This window comes from Pagrus pagrus (genome assembly GCF_965226575.1).
Source record: "Pagrus pagrus genome assembly, chromosome: 9".
Classification (NCBI taxonomy): Eukaryota; Metazoa; Chordata; class Actinopteri; order Spariformes; family Sparidae; genus Pagrus; species Pagrus pagrus.
The window spans coordinates 5,715,236-5,741,910 of NC_140193.1; the positions used below are offsets into that span (position 1 = coordinate 5,715,236).

At 42.2% G+C, this 26,675-nt stretch overlaps 1 protein-coding gene across 2 annotated transcripts in view; it reads left to right on the forward strand.

Annotated features, from left to right (window-relative positions):
• Positions 1-2,441: 2,441 nt before the first annotated feature.
• Positions 2,442-26,675, forward strand: part of col5a2a (collagen, type V, alpha 2a) — a 45,940-nt gene continuing 21,706 nt past the window's right edge. The window contains exons 1-2 of one of the 2 annotated variants that reach the window (XM_084363068.1): positions 2,442-2,700; positions 25,374-25,619. In XM_084363068.1, the coding sequence (XP_084219194.1) occupies positions 2,610-2,700; positions 25,374-25,619 (337 nt within the window). In that variant the 5' untranslated portion in view covers positions 2,442-2,609. Of the gene's footprint in view, positions 2,701-25,373; positions 25,620-25,774; positions 26,097-26,675 lie in introns of those variants that run through there. The other variant, XM_084363069.1, reaches the window with a different exon arrangement.

Genomic DNA, 26,675 nt, shown 5'->3' on the forward strand with positions numbered 1-26,675 from the left:
TAACAATAACACTTTTTAGTGGTATTGGTCTGCTGGTCGGTCCTCTTGATTGTCATTAAGACAATCAACAGGATGAATCATATTGACTTTGGTGGTAAACTGACTTTTCTTCGAGGGCCACCAGAAGTGACAATTGTTGTTCAGGGTAAAATATTAGATATATTTCCATCAGCTACAGCAAGGATGACTGCTGGCTCTTGTTTGGTTGTGCTGCAGAGGACAGTTAGTCTAAGCAGAGTCATTAAATATCCTTACTGTACTGAAATAGCTCCAAAAATTAACATTGAGATACTTTTTTCAGTCCAGTCTGGTTTCTTAATGTCAGCAAATCCCCTAAATAGACGTGAATCAACATTAAATGTATCCCACAAACAAGTATGCACAAATTACCGGGTACAGTACGACGGATCTGAACACTGAATAATGTTGTTTACTCTCCTCCAATCAGTTGCAAAGCTGGAGACCAGCAGGGGACAAACAAATTGATTTCCATCCCTTTGGAAACATTCTCTTTGATGACAACATCTTTGGCAAACAAGGCGGCAAACTGGCGTTGTTTGCACTGCCCTGAAGTTTCCTCTTTTCTTTTTTTGTCAACTGTTTCCACAGAAAATACAACTGATGCTTCTTGTGAGTCCTGCAGCAAAGAGACTTTGTGGGCAGGGCCAACAAGAAAACAGCTGTCTTTCTCATTAGCTCTGCTCTAGTCTCTTGAACCCCCCTCTCTTTCTCTACACACACACACACACACACACACACTCTGTCTGATGGGAAACCAATCACCTGATGCTTTTAGCGCCTTGTGAACATGGCACACAGCTGTTTCCTGTCATACTGCTCTGGGTTAGCTGTGTGGCAGAGATCGGGTGACAAACCTGGGTGTTACTTTTATGAGTTGCGTGCAGAAAAATCTTGCTGGAAATTAATTTTCAAAAGGATTAAAATGTGTATTTAGTATTTCATTTCAAGTCTGTCCAATTTGGCACTCAGTAGAGAGCATACCTCCGCCAAGGCCCGACACTCCCCTTTAGTTCAATCAAGCCTAATTCGATATCAGACTGATAGCCCTGTATCACTCCAGCCAAACCAGCCACCTTAATATTTAAGTATCTGATCTGCACCAAAGGTTAATTGGATCTATTCTGGGCTGAGACCGATTCTCCGTCCAAGTAACGTGGAAATCTGTCGGGTAGATTTTTTGTTATCCTGCTGACAAACCAACAAACGGACGAGGGTAAAGAGGCGGAGGCAGTAATGTGTTCCTGTACAGTCAGATTACTTTTGTGGGCTTCCTGATCTCTCCATTAAGTTTTTAAAGTTGTTTAAAAGTAATAACTGATGGTACGATCGTCCCTCCGTCGCCACAGCCGAGTGAAACATTGAAAAACAGCTCCGCAGGGAATCACCCCGCTTGTCTTTCTTTTTCCTCTTACTTCTACTTGTACCGTTCCCAAAGATGAATCAATGACTTCTTTAAGAGTCACTTCAGTGACTTTGAGAACTAAACTACAACAGATTCCTTCTTGTCTTCTGGGGGAGAAGGAATGGCTCATCATTCCCAGTAGGCTCATTTAACATCGGCGGAGTCGAGTTAGGAGTTTAATCAAAACCACTTTATGTCTCTGTGACATGTTCTGTGTCAGAAAAATATTAGATTGTGCTGCAATATAAACAGTCTGTTAAGGTTTGATTGCTGTATTGATGATCAGGACCGACACATCAGACAAACTGCTCTGTGATCGGATGTAAAAGTGGTATCAGCTCCGCAGGCAGATTCCACGTTCTCGCCAGAAGTCAGAAGGTGTTGACCTCAGATTTCTCTCTAAATTTACTCTCTGGATTCTCTATCATGACCACCTACACTCATGGCCACCCACAGTGACACTGTCTCACACAGTTTCAGCTTCTCTTACTACATTTTTTGACTTACGACGGTGCCGCCGAAGCCGCTGATTTTATAAGCAAACAGTTTCTCGTGTGCTCCAATTTCTCAACTCCAATTTCTCCTCAGAAAACAACGGAGTTATAAACTCTATTCTTACTTTTAATTGCCCAGTAAAACAGGGATTCTCAGCTCACTGTGTGTCTTGTTTGGTGCCCCAGAGACAGCAATAAAACAGCACTTTTTATGATCTTGCTTAGCAACCCACTTCTGAAGGGAGAGACACAAAAAAAATCAGTGACACCTTCAAAACACGCTCTTCTCTTATCTGTTCCCTGACGTCTTCTAGCTTAAAAAGTTAAGATGATTAGTTTCTAAGAGCCGACGAACAAGGCAGACGGAGAGAGGATCACTGGAAAGTATGAGAACTTGTGAACATGGGTGTAGTTCTCCCACAGCCACAAAAGCCTGTGAGGAGGATGGTTATGGGAGAGGGCTGACAAAAGGGGGAGGAAAATTAGGCTCGCCAGCATTCTTCTCATTTAAAGCTGTAACTACACAAAAAAGCACTCACGCAGTCTGGGCTGGGTCTGCTTGCTGCTTACAAGGAGGGGAACTCTCCGAATTCATGGTGGTGCAGTGATAACCTGAGCATTTTCTTTTTTTTTTCCTTCCCTTTTTCTCTTTTGCTCTGGCACAGGGAAAGGCTCATGTCTTTCTTATAGACATGATGAGCTTTGTGCATTTAAGGACTTTCCTTTTTCTGGTGGTCTCCGTGGCTCAGGTTTTGATTGTGTCATGTCAAGACGGGACCAGCGGTAAGTGAAACCCCTCCGCTGTTTATTTGAACACCTAATTGCTGTTGAAGGGCGGCTGATAGTTGCCCTTTTGAATTGACTGAACATTAGCTTGGACTCTTTTTTTAGTTCGGGCATGAAGAAGCAGCTGGTTTAGATGCACAAATTGCTTTTTTTGCATCCTGATTAAGATTAAGTCTGCTCCTGATTTAGTTATTTAGATAAGACCTATTCCTGGATGTTTCTACTCGTACATGTCATCTTCATTTGCTATATTTCTAGTTACAAATTGCTGTTTTCTACTGGACGGCAGCTGAAAGTGTTGTAACAGCAAGGGAACATGTTAGTTAGATCAGTGTTTGGGATGATTGAGACGAACCGGCCGTGGTTATTAGAGACTCTGTGTCGCTTTGAGTAGATTTAAAAGGGATGAGTGTAACTAGCTTGGATTATCTGCAATTGGCAAACAAGCCGTGCATGTCAGGAAACAGCGCTGCGGACATCTGTCAGTGATTCTGAGTGATGTCACCCTCAGGCACTGAAAATGTGCAGCGGGGTGGGAAATGAGCACCTTTGTGGTTTTTTAGCAGTACCCCTGCACGGCTCCGCCACTTTTTTGGAGCATTCATTAAGTGTTACCACAAAAACGTTTTCTTCCCCCTTCGGAGCAACATTTGTACATCTGCTAGAAGAATTTCAGCAGCGGGGCTCGCGCGCCTCTGAGGCAACACAGGGCTGCACGTTAATGCAGAGCAGATGTGGAGGAGACATGAGAAGCAGCAGAGATGCTGTTGGAGGCTCTGAGTCACTCGGTGAACTGCGGGGCTGCTGATGTCTTCAGCTGGCAAACACCGAGAGCTGGAACACCTGAGTGTTCTTGTTTTACTTGAGCTGCGCTTTCCTTTTTTTTTTTTTTTTTTCTCAGCTGGAGTGTTTGATGTCTTGTGTCGTCACAGGGACCGTGTTGTTTCTACGCATGATGTCACGGGGCCACACTGAGCACTGTAAAGTTCGTTTGATGGGCCCCTGATGAAGTGTGGAGTTGAAAAAACAGTGGAGCACAGACAGTGTTGTTTATTTCTCTTTTAAAGCCGTCGCTGCCGCTTGAGTTTTTCTGTCATTATGTCATTAACTGAGTTGGCTTTGCTCTTAAAAGTTCAGTTTCACATAAAGCAGAGACAGTTGTGTGACAGTGTGCACCAGATAGAGCGCCACCCGGTGGTGGATGAAGCATAGGGCCCAGAAACACGTCCCGTACTGTGCCTAAGAAACATCTGAAGCTACAACTTCAATTCATTTTCACTAATTTTTATGAACTCTGATCGAGATTTTGAAAGGATACGTGGCTGGAAAAGAAGCCTTACTAAGCTCTGTAGCTCTCTGCTGTTCTGACGTGACCAGGAAAAACAAGTTTTTTTCTGTAAAGCATGTAGTTTAAAAGCTCTCAGAGGCTCTGTTTTAATCAGTGTCTCCATCTTTGTCCATATTTGCTCATGTGAATCAGCGCAGTGATCTCACAGGCTTCTTTCCATGGACTCGCGGTGGGCGAGGGGCGATTGCATTTCGACCAAATAAAAAACAGTGGAAAGTTCATGGTTTCTGTAGAGTCAGGGAAAATGTGGTTCAGCAGCGCTTTGAGACAATGTACTCATGCGTGTGTGGGAGGGGGGTTTTGAGGCCTGCTCCACAAGATGACCACGTACAGAAGCACTGCACGGAAAGGGTTTTGAGTATCCAGATGTGGTGGCACTTTACATTGCAACTTTGTTTAAAGGAGCCATTTAAGCTCATGACTAGAATATGTTTACGTGCTTAAAAAAACACATCAGTTTTCTTTTTAGCTCCTGTCTCTTTAAGGCCCCGACCCCTTCCCCAAATACTCAGTCTCCTCTGATTGGTCAGCTCACACACGCCTGACCCAGCATCACTAACAACAACAGAGCAGCTGTGCTAAATCAATTATCATGTGCCAAACTAGCTGGTAGGCATACATTTTTTGCAGATGTCTGACTCTGTGGTGTAGTGTGATGTCACAAAGTCACATATTTAAAGGCGGGACTACTGACGAGGCATTTCAGGAGCAGTGTTTTCTGTGGGAGAAAGGAGCTCCGGTTTGGTGCGGACATTGAATTTTTTGAAAGATCTTTTACCTGCACAATAACTTAAATAAAACACTGAAGGAAAGGAAAAAAACAAAAAAGCATAAGTCTCCTTTAACTAGTATGCTTAGGTTACACAGGGAAGATGCTAACTAGCTGTGAGAGCAGGACCCTGACATACTTTGTGTCAAACTAAAGCACAGAGTGTATAAAACACTGAGTAACAGTGGATATAACACACTGCCGTGGCTACAATTACCAGCGTTACTCCATTTAATTGGGACTTTTATATGGAAAATTGCAACTTCACATTGAGTGTGGTTGACTGTTGATGAAACGACATAATTGCAAGCAGACTCAATCTCTCAGCAGCACAATTTTATAAAGTCTTTCTCTGAAAAACAAAAATAAGGCAACAAAAGTCTGTTGAGGACATGGAGGAGGTTATTGGAGTCTTTTTTCCAAGAAACCAGATTCACAAAAGCTGCTTTGAAGACTGAAAACATGTTTAAAACAAATGTTGACATCTTTTAAGTCCGTGCAGATGAAAGTTATACGGCTGCACATGTGCGGAAAGTTCGCTTGCAAAGGGACCATGAGTTGGCAAATGAGATCAAGGTGCAGACTTTTAATCCACAATTGGAAATTGTGACGCTGACGTAGATTATCAGGATGAAAACCTTCATACAAAACCTACAGTACAACCTGTGTTGGAAGAGGGAGAGGTGTTCGAATAATATTTGGAGGAAGGTTCGGGTGATGTGAACATGGAAAGAGGAAAAAAAGAGCAATAGATCACCGGCTCCAATAACAAAAAAGCAGGAGACTGTGCCCAAAGCTTCAGCCTGAGATGGAGTCACGACTCCGCCTGTGTGTGTGTGTGTGTGTGTGTGTGTGTGTGTGAGTCTGAACATCACTCCTCCCAGACGCTGACATAGCTGTAAAACATCTTCAAAGATGCCACTTAGCGCCTCACATCAAAGACACAAACCACTCAGACTGTGTGAAACCAGTGGATTTAGTGGATTTGTCTCATCATCACCAGATTGTTCGGCGCTCATCACAGCCAAGCTCAAAAATGTTTTTCCCCTCCGTGAGAGAAAACACACGAGCCCAAAGCAAAAATCTTATTCCAAATCAACAAAATCTAACATGAGGTCACTCTGTCTCCCAAATTGGTTCCAGTTGTTGTTGCCACATCACTGACATCGCAACAAATGGGGGCTGCTTTCTACCAAAAAGCCGAAACGTCCAAACATGTGAATTCAACCAGGTCCACAGACGGCTTTGATTAGAAACACATGCTGCATTTTTGAGCTATGACTTGATTACACGCCTCTTTTCTTTCCAGAGTTTCAGGGGGTCGGCCTCGCCAGATTGTACATTGTCTTCAGTTACACTTTCTTGAGCAGAGGACAACGTTTTATAAGTCACCTGATGTGCAGCGTCTGGATGCGAATCCTGTGGGTGTATCTTGGTGGCACAGACGATGGAGACGATAGATTTTTTAATGCAGCTCTGTGCCTGTGAGGACTTCTCCATGGGAACTGCTTATAAACCAAATTATTGCAGTCAGCAAATGGAGGCTTGGGGTGGTGGAGGGGGGGGGATGACTTCCAGATGTTAAAATAGTTGCTCTGGCTGTATTTGGAAAATATTAAAAAAAGAGAAAAGTCTTACAGCCTCAGAGATAGTTGGAAGGGGAGGACGTTAAACGGCTGATGTAAGACATAAAGTGTCAGTATTGTTTTAGGGGTGACTCCTCCTGGCTGACCACTTTGAGGAGGATGTCATTTCTTCCATATCACTAAAAACCAAACACCTCCGCAGGTTCAAGTTAAAGTAACTGTTTGTTCTGGAGCCGTGCAATTAGGGGCTTCCCCCCTGACAGCTCTCCAGCTCCTTGATTGGCAGTTAGTCACCAGTGTGCCCTGTGATCCTCTCAGCTGTCCATGTGGGAGGATGACAGGACAGAACGTAAACACAGAACGGGGCTGGGTTTCCACCAAGCGCTGTAATTTCTTTCTAATTAAGAACGTGACAGAAACGCTGCTCGCGCTCGTCATTCAACAGGACGAACTCTAAACCCACGTGTGATGTGTTGTAATTAAAGAAATTCAACTACCCTCTGGTTTACGGTTCACAGTTTTACTCACCAGTTCAGGAAAAAAGTTAAAGTGGCACTGCCATTTTATCACATATGGTTCAGTTTGCTCGTCAGCAGTCAAGTCAACTTTATTTTTATTGGCCAATATCACAAATCACACATTTGCCTCAAGGGGCTTTAAAAATCTCTCAGTTTCAGTAATACCCCCCCAAAATCTTTAACTGGGAAACAATGTAAGAAACCTCAGCAGAAGACTGAAAACAGATGGATAATGTGTCTGTGGTGCTGTGGGGAGCTTTTTCCAAAGTTTGAGAAAATAACCAATTTCTAGTGAAAAGTCTGTATGAAAACAACTGAGGCAGGAAGGGTTTGAAGTAATGGTGCGTTCCCAGTTGACAATTTTTATTGGAACGCCCCCCGTTAAAGTCAGATGGACCCCAACCTCAAAATCCAAGATGGCTGCTTGGCTTGCCAAAGATGCTGTAAAATATACTGTTTAATTGCACCACTGTCGTATTTGTGTCTAATTAAATTAAGAATAAATTAGATTAAATCCTTCTATCCATTGCAATTGATATTGTTAGCAAGTGCTAGGCTAGTGCTAACAATGGCTAACCTGAGTTCTTGCACTGGAACAGTTTTGGGTGTGAATTCGTTCCCAAAATCAACTTCAGACTTCAGAAGTAACTGGAACTCACCATAAAATATTATCTTGTTGTATTGTGGGAAATGTAGGATGCAGCTTTTGACCCATACTAAAGACCAGGCCTCCAGACTTTGTCCGATAACCATCCTGAAAAACTGGAAACTCTCAGTCCTGCTGTGTGTTTTTCCATTAGCTCTATTAGCTCTGTTTGCTAACAGCTATACCTTCTACAGCTTTTAACAAGCAGAGCAGCCATCTAGTATTTTGAGGTGGGGTTTGGTGAGGTGCGTTTGACTTTGCGAGTCAGAAATCCAAGTCTGGGGGGTCGTGCCAGTTGATATTGTTGACTGTTAGCTCCGTTAGCCAAACACACCACAGGACTCTGCTTCAATGCTTTCCTAGCAGCTGCTAACAGCTAACTAGCGCTGTTGTTATACATGCATAGGCTACAAAAAATTGCTTTCATCCTGGAGGCGTCCTGGGGAAGTAATGTGTTTGTCCCAGATGTATTTTTATTGTCCTGGAACAACATGATACCCTTATTTTTTTTGTTTTCTGACTGTGGTGGGTTCCCTAACTTCATGGAAGTTCAGTCATAAATTGGTGCAGTATGTCTTTAATTATTCATAAAAGTAGTGTTAGTTTAATGACGAATGATGGTTATTTGCATCCAATTCAGACATCACCCTTCTCAGGAATTAAAAACTAATATCTTCCATCCTCTAACGCCAGGGGAACAAACACAGCCGTCATGTTAATGTCTTTGAGAGAGCCAGCCGGTGGTGGTGCACAGCCCAGTCTGCCTGTACACTGAGTGTTGATACAGCTGGTTGTAGTTTTTGCAGATCAGGAGGACTTTTGCCCTCTGGAGCTTATCCTCTGTAGGTTGGTAGGTTTTAGTGTAATATAGCGCTCTCCCCCCCACCCGAACATGTTCTCCGTCTCTCCCCTGGTGACTGTTTCAAAGGCTGCTGTAGTAGCTTTAAATCTTCCAATTTCATCAGATGTTATTTCCCATCTGGGAACCTTTGGCTCTCTGTTGCTGAAGTGCCTCGGGGCCAGGTAACGACTCAGCGAAAACAGATTAAAGTTTAGTGAATTTTCTAATTGAGCAAAGACGAGAAAAAAGATTGTCATAACAGGAAATGAGTCAGAGTTAAACTTCAGAAACTCCCTTATATGTAAAAGCAGCATAAATCACAAGTATTACCCATATTTTAAAATCTCATGAAGTCATAACGTGATCAAATTGTCCGACGGATTCTGAGGCGTTACGCTTACTTGTTTGAAACGCCACAAAATGGCGACTGTCAGCCATAATTGCAGGTTGTGGTCCAACCTAAATTCTAAGTTGTAGCTAGGTTGTGTATATTGCAGCTGCAGAGGGTGAACAAGTGGAGCTACATGGGTGTTGGTGGGTGACAAGGGTTAGCAATGTGGCCGGAGTTAAGTTTAGGCTTTTAACAACTTGTTGGACAGCTGATTGACTCGATGGTGAAATGCCTCATATAAGTGCGGTGAAACGCCTCGAGGTCACTTTTGAATCCAGGTGGTCTTCTCGCAGCGGAGCTGAAACTGTGGAATTGACATCGCTGCAGTCTGTTAAAGTCATAAATTGATGGTTGTCTTAGAAATAAAGCTGCAACTAACGATTATTGTGATTGTCAGGGTGATTAATCAATTAGTTTGGTCTGTAAAATGGGGAAAGTGTTGATCAGGGTGTCCCAGAGTTTTACGACGACATCCTCAAATGTCTTGTTTTATCCACGACAAAAAGATATTCAGTTGTTCATAGAAGAGTAAAGGAACCAGAAAATATTCACATTTAAGAAGGTGAAATCAGAGAGACTCAGTACATTGATAGTTAGCGATTAATTGAATAGTCGACACGTTAATCGTTGCCGTTCTGTTTACAGATGATGAGTTTCTTGTTTTGAGGTGAACCACTGTGCTGTGTGTGATTTAAAGATAAAGGTGTTGCATCATTATCAGCAAGCTCAGACAGGCTTTATCCAGGTTTAACTCAGAAACAAGCACCAGGCAAAACAATGGCTCTCTCTCACTCTTTCTTGTAGGGTTGTAGGGTTTGTTTGTTTTTTTTTTAATTCAAAGCTTCTATTGAGGTTTTTGAAAGAAAGAAATCTTAAAATCCTCACTTGAATTAATCATCTCAGAGAAATATGCTGTAACATTTCTGCATTCAATTGTCTAGGATTTGTTATATATTTTGTTAACTTGTGCACGTTATCCTAAATGTTTCCAACAACGTTCAAACCCAGAGAAATCTGAGTCTTAGAGTGAGGAAGTAAGTTGGGGAACGAGTCTGAATGTGACTAAACATAACGTGAATAAAACGTTAATACATTATTAAACGTTGATAGATTTTCGTCAGCAATGATGGTACTTAAGAATCTGAATAAAATGGGTGTTTGCCGTTGCTACTATGAAAGTGATGATGTCTTGCTGGAGTCGAGCCATTGCTGAAATAGGAAGAATATGATCCCTCTTTCTGTTACAACTTCAGTATTTTACTGTAATCATGTGAGAAATAGATTTTTTGCCATCGTTCTGTGAATGCAATACATGGTGCAGTTATATTACTGCTAGACTCCTTTCATTAATACAGGTGTTTGCCTCCACGTAGGAGAGGGAAAAGTTTTTTTAAAGGCTAAAGGATTGAAGCAGGAGATTTTGTCAAATGAAAACTTGCTGTGGAAACAATTACATCTCCCTTTTTTCAATATATTTCTACTTTTGGACTTTATGGTGCTCTGGAGTTATTGGACATGTTTGGATAAGTCCAGAACAATCCCCTTGCAGCCGTCTCTGAAATCTAATTCTTCAAATAGCTCGATATTTTTAGCGTAGCCTCGTCTTTATCTGCAACTGTGCCGACACACCGGCTTGAAACAGAACGAAGACGTGCCAGTAAAAGCTTGGAATTCAAATGTCAGCGTTATGAATGAAGTGTGAAAGCTTTGAACTGTGCAGCTTCAGCCACGTTAGTGGTGTGTGATGGATGTCTCGACTGAGTTGGACCCACATATTGTGTGGAATTCCCGTTCGCTGTCGAGACTTGTTGGACGCTTTCTGTGCTCCATATTTCCATATACCAGATCAATGGAGTACAGTGTGAAAACAGAGAGGATCCCTGCGAAATTAATCATTGTAATGGATGTACAGTGGATCTGCAGCAGAGCCTCACGTTGGGGAGTGAAAAATATTAGGTTTGGAGTCTTTTCTGTGCAACACTGCCAGATCTCAGCAGAGAGTTTGATTCTGGAGATGTCATCGACTGTTAACTGGGAACATCATCAGATCTGTGGAGCGCAACGGTACAACTGAGGAGGTTTTTTTCCCCATCGGATCATGGTCTGTTGCATCAAAATAGCCACTGACTCCAAATCATGTCCAGTGAGTTATTCGGTTGAGAGAAGGGTTCATTCTCTTCACACAATGTGAAGTCTGTGCTGCCCTTTGCCCGCTGGCCGCGATGACCAGTCAGTGTTCCCGAACAAACACTTCTCACACGGAGCCAGACCAGTGAGATGTGGAAATGTCTGCTCGCAGTCGGTGACTCATGGCTACCATTTAACCTCCATGAGTTCAGCAAAATGGGTGAAGAAGCTGCTGCTGCAGAGACGAGAGTTTGTGGAAAAGTCAGAAACAAGAAAATCCAAACTCCGGCACGGTGATTTACAGTTGGCCGGCTTTAAAACGATATCCATATGGATGACATCAGATACTAGTGCTTTGTGTTTCTGCAAATACACTTCAGGATTAAAGCAAAGCCACATGCTTTTTCTTTAAAGACACAGTATCCTGCAGAATAACCTTGTAATTGCTGCGGTGTGTATTGACATTTTGGCTCAGGCTTCACTTCTTCAGCCAGTTCTGCAGTTACAGCTACAACTATGTGTTGTGCATCACATCAATCTTTATTTACCTGAGCTCCAAGTACAGGCTTCAGAGTCTTGATTTTCTTTTTTAATCTCATGCTTCCTTTAGCTTCTAAGCCTTTTCGCTGATGTGGCCTGGTATTTAGGCGGTGATAAGATTTGGAAATGGCACCAAACCAGAGAGGAGGAAACTTCTTTTTCAGCATAATTTCATATCTTTTAAGAGAGAGGGAGGATTGAAGGGCGCTGAGGAAGAGCAGAGGAAGGAGAGGAGTCGAGGAAGGGAAAGAGGATAAGAGATTGTGACAGAGGGAAGATCAGAGGATTGTTTAGTACATGTCAATAAGGCAAATACTCGTGAATACACCGTACATCGCAACAAACTGGTCCAACTCCAGCACAGGAAGTCATATCAAAGTGGAATTTCCTCTGGAGAGGCACGAGTTTTGCCTCTGGCTGTTGTGATTAATGAGACAAACGTGAGATCAAAACATTGTGAACTTAATTTAGGAAATGTTATAGACGGATTTAAAGTAAATTTGCATTGTGAATAGCTGTTGAAACACTGTTAATATCGAAATTAGGTCAGTTGGCGATCGGTTAGCTCTTGAGAATTGAACACAGCTTCAGCCCTTTTCTCTGGTCGGAGGGGAAGGTTTGGGAAGACGTTTCTAGGGCTCGCACAGCTGTTGATGACATGTCGGGTAAAGTATGCAACTGTTGCTGATGGAAGGGAGGAGTTTGAGCAAACAAACTGCGGCGCATCTGCCAAGAAACAATCCTCCGCTTGGCACTGATGAAATCGCAAGAGCGCTCTCAGGATGCTGATAAAATAAGAGTTTCATTGGTTGATGCAGTTTGGTGTTTTGCCATAATGTCACAAGGGCATGGGTGGGAATATTGCCCTCATACGTCTCTCATTAGAAACAAAGAACAGATCGCTCTGTGTGAGGGAACATTTACTTCTGTAAAACAACATTTAAACTTGGATTTAATTAAGCAATATGGAACTTTATCACTTGATATGTCATCTCAAAAGTCCCAAACAAACATGTCATATTATCTATAAGGCTGTTTAAACACAAAAAGTATATAATTCATACTTGCTCTGAGGAAGACTTTGTGCAAGCACGCCTACATCACATGCAGCTGCATCCCAGCACATCTGGATCTCAACCAAAATTCAAAATTCAACTCACAAGAAGCATTCAAGTGATGAATTGAAACTGTATTGCAGAATATATAACTTGCTCCTGAACAGCAGCTCCACCAGATGTGTTTCATGCACTGAGAAAAATGCTGCAACTTTCACCTAAACTTGGGGACTCGTTTTAAAATGTGCATAAAAAAATAGATAAAAAACATAAAATGACTCCACACAGCTGGTCTGGTGTCATCCAAGTCTCTCGAAGCCAGAAGATGCCAAATTGATTCGAAAGGATCTAATTTACACCCTCAACACAGTCGAGCTTGTGCACTCACTTCAGACGGGGTGCACGCTAACGATTTTAAGCATCGCAGCTCGGTGAACATTTTGGCTCAATAAAGGGTCAAAATAACTTCTTATCAAATCAATTTGGGATCCACTTGAGTTGTTTAGGAGAATGTTGCAACACTGTTTTGCTGTGAAGCTCCAGAGTTATATTTATTTTGTTATATTTGTAGTTTTTTGGACGTCATTGTCTTTGGTTATAATATAATTCATTCACCACAGTCATTGTTGTACTGTAACACCACCTGACACAGCTTTAGTCCACTAACTCACTTCAGTGAGCACACAGCTGCTGGTGGGAATTTGTTATCAGTTACATCTTCGTTCCATCGCATGACTGCAAAGATGGCCGAAACTATAAGATCAATACATTAATAAATAAATGCTACTTTGTGAAACATTGTAACTATCCTTTTAAAGGTCCAGTGAGCAATGAGCAGGTCTTCTTGTGGTATCAGCTGTTTCTTCAGTAGCCTAGAATGAAATGAGGACTATTTAGTTGGTTACTCACTGCTACATACATCCTCTACACTCAACATTTAAGTACAAACATGTGCTCTCTTCTTTCTTCTTCTGCTTCTTTCTTGTTTTTCAAAGTTGCTAACTGTAGCATTCTGGTGAGTTTTAGAGCTGAACGATGTTGGATCTGACCTCACTGGTGGACAAAATTATTTAACAGAGACACTGTTTCTTCTTCAGATGCAACTTTTTCAGGAGAGATACACATGGCCGCCTCTTTAGGCCTCAGTGACCTCGTTAAGATAAAACGCATCATAACCGTGACCCTCTGACCTCACCGCCTCTCTCCGCCTCTGTCCGTCTCCAGCTTTCACAAAAATCCAGGCTGCTTTAAACTTCAAGGGCCTCCATTTGGTAATAAAGAGAAAGTGATAAATTCTGTATTTCCCCCGAGGCTGCAGTGTGAGTGATGTCACCGCAGTGAGGGGCCCCTCGCGGTGTCGACCCCCCTCTCAGGCTCCCCCGCTGTTAACCACAGCTAACACTGGACACCGGCCAGCAGAGCCACTGCACTGTTTATCTTTAAATCAGGATGAGTCTAACAGTCGCAGCTGGTTTGTACCTGTAAAGAGGAAATCACTGGAAACTGCCCAAACTGTTATCCTTCTATGTTTTTAGTTAAGCTCTACAGTCTTTAACGGTTCCAATGCAATAATAGATGTCTCCGGGAATTGCCTAAAACAAAAACGTTTGATTTAGTTCACCTGGAATTAAGTCATGGTTTCCATTTCAGAGATGATACTGGAGTGACGCCAAATCAAGCGTCTCTCACAATGTTTTGAGGAGTTTTTGGCCTAAACCGTCTGCTCAGACGCTGTTTTCTTTACAGATTCGCTCTCAGCTTCCAAAAGCCTCTCCATAACATTGGCTTTGTGTTTTAGTTTTCAGGACTGTAACCCATTTGTAAAAATTGCATCTCTGTAAATACGACCGTGTCACGTAACGTTCAAACGAGGGTCTTCCAGCAGTGTTTTTTGGATAGATCATGATCCAGTTTTCTGCATTTAAAAAACCTTCGCTTGGGCAAACACTTTACAAACTACGTCTATTTGTGCCCAACCCTATTGCTGATGTAAAGTCAGGTGAAGTTTTGAGGTCCGCAAAACATTTCTGGAGCATCACAGCAAAACAGCCTTGCAGCATTCTTCGAAACAACTGAAATAGATGGGGAATGTCCGGAAAAACTAAGAGCCCAAATTGAGTTGAAAAGGCCTTATTAACAGCCTCAAAGAGTGGCTAATGCTTTTAGCTTAGCTACAGTGAATATTTCAGCTTTAAAAAGTACTTAAATAAAGTCTTTTTACATCAATTTGGGGTCTTGGGGCTTCTGGTGAGTTGGATTTTGCTGGTTGAGATGTATGGAGCCATTTCATGTTTTATTTTCAGTTGTTTTTTTAACATTTTAAAACAAGTCCCCATCTACTTTGGTTGTTCAGGAGAATGCTGCAACGCTGTTTTGCTGTGAGGCTCCAGAAATGTTTTGTGGACTACGAAACGTTACCTGATTTTCCATCGACATGGGGGTAAATAGATAATGAGCAAATTTTCATTTTTGGGCGAACTTATCCTTTAAATGTTTAAAGGGAAACATTAATAAAGATGTACAAATATGCTCCTAATTAAAAAAATAAAATATAATAATGTCACATTAGGAGGTGTGTGCATACTTTAACAGATGATTTGGGTTTTTTTGAGTTTTTTCATGGGAGTTGGTTCCATTATTGCTCTTTGTGTAGTCAGCATTGCAATTATAACTTATTTTATTTAAGGAAAACAAGAAATTCTAGACGAGAGCCTCAGCTCAACTCACAATCTAATGTCATTGTAAATAATGTCATGCTTGTGGCCTCTCACTCTGCAGTCTAGTTGCAAATGTAAATATTTATCAAAAACATCCTTCGCCTCGGGGGCTGCACACGTGACACCGTGGCATCGTTCCTCAGAGCCTTTAGAATAACCAAACAGAGGCAAAAAGAGCAGAGATGTGTACAGTAGGAAAAGAAAAAAACAGAAGAAACAGGGGGAAAATGAGGGAGCGTGGAGGAGAAGTCCAAGCGAGGCCAGCGTGCTTTGATAGGGATAAGGAGGAAGAAAAAAGGGAGATTGGAGAGCTTGACGGGGATATGAGAAAACACAGGCTAATGCAAGAGAGAAAAAAGTGGGATTTGAAAAAAGGAGCCCTGCGGCAGCCATTTGGGTTTGGAGGAGAGGATGCAGCATGTTGAAACTGCTGTAGCGGCGAGGTCGGACAAAATGTGGAGGCAATAAGTCTCAACTGCCTTCAGGGTCACTCCTCAACACTGATATAGGACACCTCGTAAAACAGCTCAAGATCTTCCCCCTAGCTTGTGGAGTGATAACGGTTGAACATGTGTGTTACATCCTCATGTGTTCATTATTAGAAGTGTGTTCCTTTAAGTTGTGACCATACGCTGTAATCACTGTGTACTCAGTCCATGTTGGGATTTCTGTTGGTTGAGCTGCTACTTCGTGCACGAGTGTTGTCCCATGAGCTGCTGCTGTATTGATTTAGGAACTCAGTTTGCAGAGAGCCGCAAGACTGCACAGGGGAAACTGTTGACAAGATGTCGTGTTAATGCAACCACCTGGTATTATGATCCTGTGTGTGCATAAAACAGAACGGCACGGACTTATTCTACCAACACCTCATCTGCACTTGAAAAGGCCAACAGATGTGTTTAGACGTTCAGACTGAGTGTGCTTAAAACATTTTTCTCATTTACTTCGCTAATCAATCCATCATTTCTGAATTCGTGCTCATCAATCTCCAAGATTTCTGCCCTGCGCCTGGTAAAAAGATGGCAAATGGAATTTTTGTTTGCGCTCGAAGCGTAAAAAAACAGAAAATGACATCTCAGCGATTCTCCAGACAAAATTCTTTCCAAAAACGTTGTCCTCATTACGGAGGATAATCTGCAGAGCACGCTGTCACAGTATTCACAGAGAGCCTTTTTTTAATTAGCTCAAATGGAAACAGTCCACAGTGCAGCGAAGTCTGTGGATCATCAAGAGTAACTCGAGTAACTTTTTTTTTAATCACCACCATTTTGATGGACTGGTGACAGATTTTAAGGACCTGAGGAGCTGGTTTGAAATGATTTACACTAGCAGGGCGTGAGAGAAAAAGTTCTTTGTGATTTGGTGAAACTGACCATTTAACGTCTTGCACCACACTGACCGACAACATGAATTTATGACTACATTCTGGGTTTTTTGGCATCACATACTGTAAGCATTATAACCTCAACGTACACAAACCTGCACCGACACTCACAGACCAAAACACAGTTTCTGACACATACATGCTTCTAACAAAAAGAAAAAACTTAAACTTCTGTGGTACAAAAGTGCTTATGTTCAGTGTATAACGTGTTACAGTACAGATTCATCAAATTATAGATTTTATAAATAAATGAATAGACTAAAAATGTTGATAATCATTTTTTTCCAAAGCTGAGAACAAAGCTAAGATTGCAGATGACGTGTCGACAGCAACAATGATGCTTGTACCATTTAACTTCTAGTTACATCCACAGAACCAGATGTTATATTTCACTTCCAGTTGTCCTTTAATACAAAAGGCCTGACACGCTGCACTTCATTGTATTTCACTGTGTTTTGGTCCCGTAGTGAGAGCGTATTGTGCTGGAGACGACGTTCCTCGGCGCTCCTCAGTGTACAGAATCCGCAGTTTATCCATCCACATCTGGTTATGTGCTCAGTTGATGTGAAACACCAGGGCGCTCTGACCTCTTGTATATGTTAACGCTCTGTGCCGGTATAAACTGGAATGTTTGACGTCACCCTTTTTTCCCTCAGCCGCATGAATGCTTTTAAATGGAGCAGCCGAATGCAGAATTGCTTATATTAATAATATATATGGAAAACGTTTCTTGGAACTTGTGGCGATTAGATAATGACTCGACTTCTCCTGCGTGAGGAAATGTCACAGTGTTTTATGTGTTTGATTCTGTGGGCCTGGTGATCAGCTTGTCTATAATGACCGAAACAATGGTTTAATGTGCATGATGTGCAAATACCTACACTATTTTTTTGTCTGTTAGATAGTTTAAAAGTAAAGGTCAGACAGGCGATGCCGCGCATTGTTCAGATTTAGAAAAATGTGTGTCAGCGTGTGTCGTTTAGCTTGATCAATGTGTATTGGAGCTAGCTTCAGAGGATATGAAAACCACATGTTTGACACTTTACCAGAACTTTGTGTAAGAGTTGATTTCAAATCAAACAGCTCCACCTGGTAAAGTTTAACATTTTGGGGCTTCATCCTGTACTCAGAGAACAAAGTACTCAAAAACCGTATCTGCTTCCCACAGTTGTATACTACGTTGGTTTGAACAGGCCAGACTATTGTATTATATTGTTGTGTTAATCAACAATCATCTTTTTATTTATTCATTTATTTATTTATTGCTTAAAAGTCTTGTGTTAGTGTTGGAGTACAGGTCACTTTACAGTGAGACGTACAGTAACTAGATGAAAGTCATCAGACTATTAAGCGTACTTCATAGTAGACATATAGAGGGGTCATGCAGTTTAAACCTACCGTTTCAAGTTCATACTTTTATTTTGGTGTCTACTACAGAATATCTACATGCTTTAATGTTCAAAAAACATTATTTTCTCATACTGTCCATTGCTGCAGCACCTAAATTCACCCTCTGTCTCAATGCACCCTTTTAGTGCCTGTCTCTTTAAGGGCCCCCCTCCTGCTCTGGTTGGTCAGCTCTTACAGGCCTGTGCAGGCACCGTCCATCATGTTTCTGCATCAGTTCTTCTGGTGTTTTTGATACCATGGCTCTGCTAGGGGCGTGGCTGAGGGTGGTGTCTGTACAGTTGTGACATCACAACGTCACAGAAGTCCTGACGGCTCGTTTGAGGGCACAGTTTCTGAATACGGCTGTGTAACTTTCTGTGTGGATTGAGGCTTTTGATAGTTTCACAGTACTTAAATTGCATGGAAATCCCACTTCCTACAACATGGGGCCTTTAAACATTACGTGTTTACATTCCATGATTGTTGTAATAAAGTACTGCAAAGTACATATTGACTCACCAACGCTGCCGTCTGCAGTTACACGTTTGCAACATTTGAGGCAGAAAAGCAGAGAAAACAAAACAAAAATAAAGACTTTACGTGGCCACAGAGTAACTCGATCCTTCTCAAACACAAAATGTTTAGTACAAAACAAAGAGAGACCAGATCTGTGTGTGGACCTTTATCTTCTCCACAGTACACAGTTTTCACATGAAGTTTATTATGAGTACATTGGATACGATTGCCCCGGTGTTGAACTTTGACCCTGACTTTCATCGAGAGCCAAAGACAGTCCAGGCTCTGGATGTTTGTAGTGAGGAACATTCACAGTTTAGCAGCTTGCATTCTCACTCCAACAGCTTGTGTTTTTGTAATTCTCTAATCACAGCAAATTATTCATTTAGAGCACGCCATCTGTCGCACGACATATTTAGATCGTAATGAGCACACGCACATGCTGTGGATTGCATTTTCCATATGGTGTGAAGACACAGAACCTGTCTGATTGGTACAACTGTAAGCACTAAGGATCTCTCTTTGAGTTTCCGCTGCCGTCACATATTTCACGAGAAAGCCGATGAAGTGTGCTTGACAGTGTCTTTTAGATGTTGTTTTTGCCTCTCACAGCTAATTTGATTTCAGTCAGAAAAGGTTATTTTGTAGGATCTGGGAAAAAAATGCAGCTCCAGGCTTCAATAAACACTGAAACACAGTTATAAGACGGGAATGAATCAAATCTGAGGTAACAGAAAGCAAGGAGTCAGTCCGCCAGATAGATAAAGACACGAGGAGGTGGAGGAGGGAGGTGTAATTCAGGAGGACCACAATCCTCCCAGAGCTGAACCTGGGACGGGAACAACTCGTAACTGTGGTTGCCTCTTTAAAGGAAGACCCATCGGAGACGGGGGCCTGTTGATGGAAAGGCCTAGACATGTAATCAGCAAGCTACTTATTCATTTCAACTTTCCTGGCCCGAGCTTCCTCCCCCCTCCCCTCGAGATACTGAGCTTTGTTTGCTGAAGCCATGGTGAGGAGCATGTTCGAACTAGAGCGTTATTACAGATTTCAAGCCCTGTCAACACAATACAGTGAATCCTCGAAGCTTCGGGATATTAAACAGACAGGATGATGTATTAAACCTTTGTGCCAGTAATTAAAAGAGCGTAAAGATTTGAAAGGTAATTGCAGGCCGAAGCAAAACACTGCGTTGACATGTGTTTGACCCGTTGCAAGTGGGCAAAAGCCTCCTCTGATGTTTATGGAGCGGCTGCTTTTCAAGGACATCTTCAGTGGACCAGTCACAGGTTGAGCTAAAGGTCCTTTTCAGAGGGAAGATTTATGTTTGGCCGCGACACCGAGGGTTTCAGAGCAGCAGGAAAGCACAGCTGCTGTTGAGCCACCCTTCAGCAGCTGTAACTCATCTGCATCTGGACGAGGAATCAGGCCGGACTCCTCACGGTATTAACCGTGTCAGTTACTCAGTGTGCTACGAAGAGCTTGTTCAGAACAGGAATGGAAACGAAACGTCAGAGATTGGTTTCGTAAACTTGTCATCCAGTGGTCACTATCCAGGGTTGGGTCGGACTGCTTTGAAATGTTGTCAGTTACTGAATTACTGAATTAGTGACATAACCCACTGGATTACAAAGAATGTACTGTAATCTGAATACTGTTGGATTACTTCAAAGTCAAACATAAAAATGGACGCAGCCACAAAAATTCGGTGAGTTCTGCAAATATTTTTTCTCGCCAGAATAAATGTTGGCAATGAAAGTTTCTACAAACCACAGATGTGTTGAAACTTAATATTTCTTCTGGTTCACATTTAAAGTTTCTGTTTTAACAGTACTACGCTTGCAGTCTGGTTAGATTTAGGCACAAAAAACACTTGGTCAGGGTTAGGAAAACATGATGCTTGGCTTCACAAACGCCACTGGAAATGTCCCAGCGTCTTGTCAGAAATGTTCCAGTTTCATGGGCACAAACATGACAGTAAATGTCCCGACGACTCCTCATAAATATCAGATTTTGTCGCCACCGACATGAATGGAAATGTCTTAATAGCTTGTTAGAAACACTGGATTTTGTTGCCACAGTCACAGCTCGAATGGTCCTGATTTCTCTTTGAAAACATTCAGTTTTTTTACGACAGAGTTGGATGGAAATGTCCCGATGTCGAGACAAAAACATCTGGTTTAACAGCCACCAACATGGCTGTAGATGTCCCACCGTCTTGTCAAAAACACATGGTTTTGTTGCCACGAACACGGTCGGGAATGTCCCGACTTTATATCCAGTTTTATCATCACAAACATAACAGTAAATGTCCTGATGTCTCGTCAAAAATATCCGTTTTTGGCACCTTAAACACAGATGGAAATGTCCTGACATCTTGTTAACATCAACCACTTTTGTTGCCACAAACATGGCTGACGTATCTTCAAAGATATCAGGTTTTGTTGTGCCAAAATATGACAGTAAACGTCTTGATGTGTTGCCATAAATTATCAGTTTTGTCGACGCAATCACGGCTGGAAAATGTCCTGGCGTCTCGTTAAAGATATCTAGAGGTTTCACACTTACAAATGTTGAAACACAGTCTTGAACAGCGGTCTCTGGCTTGGCAGGGTTCTCGCCCAGCTGATAATGCCATCATCTTCCCCTCCAAACCACAAAATGAAAGTCAGCTCTTATGTGAATGTGATATGACACGTGTGTGGAAATGCAGAAATAAATATGACGAACAAATTTGCAAGTATCTGTGGTTTGTAGGAACATTCATCTTCAGGCACAATCAAAAACGTGATCAAGTAATGCTCAACGCTGCAACTGTAATTTGATTACACAGTTTCTCAAATGTAATCTGGTCTGATAATAGTTACGTGTATTTGCTATCCAGCCCTGGCATTATCTGTCTGAAGATTAGACATCAGCTCGAGGTCTACTCTTGGACACAGTCATCTCTTTTTTCTTCTAAAAGGAAATGAGAATTCCAGTTTAATGTGACTCATTGTTTCCATCAGGTCATTTTTTTCTAACCCCTCCACTTGTGGCTGCAGTAGATTCTCCCCATAGACAGCGTGTTATGAGTATTTCCATCTTAGCCAGGGAAAATCCATAAACCATCTACTGTTTTTTTTTTTTTTCCTGCTCACATTTGCCAGCTTCATCACGTTTTGTGGCGAGGCACAGAGTAGTTTTCCCAACTCTCGTGGTTTGGGATGCGTTCCACGACTTCTTTTGTTATCTGGCTGGTGTCTGGTGGAGCTGTTACTGAACGATAGGCGCAGAGCAGACACGTGAGTCATGTCGGAGACCTCCAGACTCCATGTTTTAAAAAACCAGGAGAGGAAACCGTCTGCCCCCCTTAGCTGACTAGTGGAAAAACCAGATCAAGCAGTCACCCGTCTGAAGGGGAGCATGCCTTTGCACCGTTGTCACGATTCAAACCGTGCATTTATGGCGTCTGTGGAAAAGTGTGGAAGCTGCAATGAATTAGCTGAGAGGAGGGGAAAAAGTGAACGTCCCCCTCCTCCTCCTCCTCATCCTCCTCCTCAAGGCTTGCGGTTGGCTTTTTTTTAAAAACCACACTTCTCTCCCAGTGAATTTCAAACCCTCCCGACATGCAGTGTTTGAAATCTCTCAAAACCCAACAGGAAAAATCGCTCTCCAGCTATGTGGCTCTGCCAGACATCCCCCGGTGTGACGGTTTTTTTATGCCTCAGCAGTGAAAAGACTGTAACCGTGAAGATAACCTGAACGAGATCCAAACAAGAGATAGCGTGTTGGGGCAATTCAAATCCAGTCAAGCATTTCTGAGGGAACACCTCACATTGTTCTTGTGAAAATAGATCACTGGAGTAAAAAAAAAATGACTTTGCTCTCCAAAAATAAGATTCACAGCTTCAGCTGATTCCAAACAAATCTCTGCAAAAGAAAAGAAAAATACACTCTGTTGTTCGACGGAAAGCTGGCTTTTATTTTGAAAGACCATGAAATTAGACAAGCGAGAAGTTCCTGGCTGTTAAAGGCAGGAAGTCCTTTTTCTGAAATATGCTGCGTGTTTAATATTTTCACATACCTGCGGCTGACAGAACACGGCCGGGCTGAGAAAAGTACCTGATGGGATGTGTTTTCTTGTTTCAGTGTTGATCTCCCAAAACATACACAGATAAAAGCTGCAGTCGTCAGCCAACACAGCTGGTCGGGAGATGAAAAAGTTCAAGTGTGACTGCTGTTGTTTGTCAAAGACGCATTTACAGCTTCTGTGTGTGTTAATATGTACAGTTAATGTGAGCCAAGTAATTCTCTAAAATGTAATATATTCACACTTTTTAAAGATATACAGGTTGCCCAACAATGTGTAAAAATACTTTAAACGGAAATTAAATTGTTTATTTTCATCATTACGAGCACAGTCAAAGTGTATGACTATCTTAAATATGTAGCATACTTACAATATTTGTGTATTTCAAAAGAAAAGAAAAATCCATAAACAAAACTGGAAGGAAAAGGCAAAATAATAAAAACACACACCATATACATAAAAATCCTGATTTGATTCTGTATTTTTATGTTCCTGTTTGTCTTCCATACTATTGTCTGAGGTATTACCCAAATCACAGCTACTCATACTTGTGAGATTAGATGTAATGAGCTTTAGAGCGTCTGATTACACGGTTGCATCCGTGCAGCACCGGAGTTTACTTTAATCTGAGGTATTCCAGAGGTTCCAGTTACGTCTTGTTAAGGCAAGTTTAAATGCAATCTACCACTCAGATTGTCATTTATCTTTATGTCAGCTTTGCTTTGAACTTGTACCAAGAGTTTTTCTGCGTGCAGTAGAGGCCCTTCACTTCACCACTGAATACTGGATCTATGAGCAGTATTTATATCTCCTTCCTGTCTGTCCTCGTTTCTTTATATTTTATTTCTTGGAGGGCCTGGGTCGTTTTTGGAAATCACCTTTTCCTCTTGTTTTTCCGAGAATGCCTGACACAATGTTTTCCTACATTGTGTTAAATAGAGCAACTAGTCATGTTATCAAGTTTTTACTTCATCTAAAAGAAGTTATTGAAGCATTCAGCGGGTGGTGGAGGCACCAAATGTGGGCGCCATAGCTAAAAATCATGATTAAGTGAATTTCGTTAAACATTTTTTATTATAACATTTAAAATATTCTGCCTGACATAGCTTCTTATTGATTTATTGATCGGGCTTCAACCTACACAATGCCATACTGTAGTAAAGTGGAGCTCAGCTATGTATTAATACTTGGCAAATAAAGTTGTGTCTGATTCTGATCACTGCTTCAACGTCTTAAAATGTGTTTGCAGTTCTTCTCGTTACAGTTGACTGATTCAGTACATTCAGTATTGTGATAAGTGGGCTGACGCTCTGAATTGTCCTCTTGCACTCAGCTCCTTTCATTCGGCTCTCTAATGAAATGTAAACAACTGCCAAGTATTATTCACAGCCGCCGCCTTCCAGGCACGTCTTAATAGAAATGTAAATACGGGACTGAGCTGTGTTAAAACACGTTGTCCTGCTGCTGGAGGCCTCAGCAGAAGTCGACCTGCACTTTTACCTGACTGTTGCCGCTCTTTGACTTTATTTTTGATAATCCAGAGTGTTCAGGTTGTGGTAATGCACTCCCACCCTTCTTCTCTTGGTATACGATGCTTCGACAGCAGTTAGAGCTCCTCTTTGCAACTTCAGTGTCTAACCTGAGTTACCTGCAGTCTGAAGCACAGAGCTGCCACCTGCTGTTTGTATCAGGAACAGGTGAAGGCTCTGCAGACCTGAGAGAGGTGGACTACATACGGGATTCATGTTAAAGCCAGGCACGACACACACCAGCCTACTTCTCCATTCATCTCCATATATGTTGGAGAAGATGAATTTAGCCATTTCTAAATATTTTCACGGCTGTTGTTCATTTTCTAGTGTGTGGTGTTAGGATTACTACATTAGGTTAATGGGTAAGAACACACTAAAAGTCACCAGTTGCTTCCCGGGTGGCTGCAGGTTTTCTCTTTCTGAACGCGAGTCAACTTTTTTGAGACGCTGCCTCAGGAGGAAATGATGTCATGTCTAACAGCTGGAGACATCGCTACAACAAACCTTTTCCAGACCTCTTTCCTCTCAGCGTGTGTGCAGAATATGGTGGTAAAACCTTGTTTCATTGGGCGGCATAGAGAAAGTATAAGTGGTTGTAGCGTCCTGTGTGTTTCTCCTGCTTCAGTTTAGATTGTTTGAATTAATTAGGGCTCTTACCTGGAGGGAAGAGCAGCTGTTGAGCATTCACACCCGAGGTCTTAGCATTAAAAATGCATCGTGATTTCTTTGGCAATCATAACGCCCCGCGGTATTATCAAACAGGAAAGTAACTCGGAGACGATTCCCCCCTTTAGGCAGCTGCGTTAAGGGGGGAATAAATGAATTTCCTGCAGTGTGGAGGCTTAGTGGTTCATCCTGTTGCCTCTGGAAGAGCATTAGGGTGAATATGTTGACCCCATGACCTTTAGTTCTTGTGCAGTGCAGACTAGGACAGGCCTCAGCTCCCGTGTGAGCCTGAAGAGAAAATGAAAGGAAAGAGATGATGGATGATTGCATTTTTTATTCTTTATATCTGAAGAAAATGTGATTTCTACACTTATCTTACATTTGCATTAGTGAAATTGTTTGACAAGCTGAGTATGGACCCCAAAAGGTAGTCTACATTTTCATATTCATAATAAAGAACAGGTGTGTTTCTCAGGTGCTCATTAGATTAAAAAAGTCTGAATTTCTCTTAATTGAATTGGCCCTATATGAGATCAATTAAAGAGTGTCCCCCTCCATGTTTTGTGTCCCCAGGAGATGACGCGGGCTGCACGGCGGACGGACAGACGTACACCAACAGGGACATCTGGAAGCCGGAGCCATGCCGGATCTGTGTTTGTGACAACGGCCAGGTCCTCTGCGACGAGATCCAGTGCGATGAGCTGACTAACTGCGATAAGATGGTCATCCCCGATGGAGAGTGCTGCCCCATCTGTCAGACCGACTCATCCAGCACCGGCGGCGGCGGCGGCGGAGGCGGCGGCCAGGGCGGCACTTTCGGTGAGCTGACGGCCGCTTCATGTGAACGTTTGTCCGGCTTGAGGTTTAGGGGAAGCGTGCCCCCTTCGATAAGCCCCGCCCCCCACTTCACCGTGGTTACTGTTGCTATGCCACGCCCCCACTTCCCCGTGGTTACTGTTGCTATGCGTGTCCAGCTTCGACATGTCAAGATGGCGTTCTCAGGGAAATCAAGGAGAGATATTATGAAGGAAATAAGAGTTAATTTGTGGAGTTTCAGCTCTGAAATAGCAGAGAGAAGCGGACAGAAAGGGGCTACAACATGCACATGAGAGCTACTTTCAATACAGGCTATTTTTGTCCGAGTGGAGAAGTCTAATGTGAATAAAAACGGCGTTATAAGAAGGAAAAGTTCACCGGTCACAACAAAAGCAGCAGGAACACTAATGTTACTAACTAGTTACACCTCGACAACTTATGTGCAGGCAAACAGGAACAGCCGTGTTCTTATACAGCAGGGTAAGTCAGTATTTATTTTTATTTTAAGCTAACAGTTAGCTAATTAGAGCTCCCCATAGCTTCCATTAGCCCTGTCTAACTATGTTTTAGCTCATTGCTAGCAAAAGTAAATATCCCGCCTTTCCACCCAGGTTAACTTAAGATTAAACAAAAGTAACTTAAAGGCACATTAATGTTAACTATATTATGACAAGTCATGAGCAGGCAAACACACAGTATACAGCAACAGCTATATTCTCATACAGCAGGGTAAGTCAATATTTGGTTTTATTTTAAGCTAACGGTTAGCTGGTTATGAGTCCCTATAGCCTCCATAAGCCCTGTCTAACATTTGTTTAAGCTCAGTGCTAGCAAAACTACTATTAACCTATGTTAACTTAAAATTTAAACGAAAATTAACCCACCGACTGATAAATATTCCAGCTGTCTTTGTTTGCTGAGAACTGTGCTGGCTTCAGAAAAGCAATATAAACAACACCCCCTCTAAACTTTGAGGACATCAGCTGTCAGAAGTGCAGGTTTCATAATAATATACAGTGTTTTGACATTTTCCCTTGTTCTGATAGGTTGAAAGGCCTC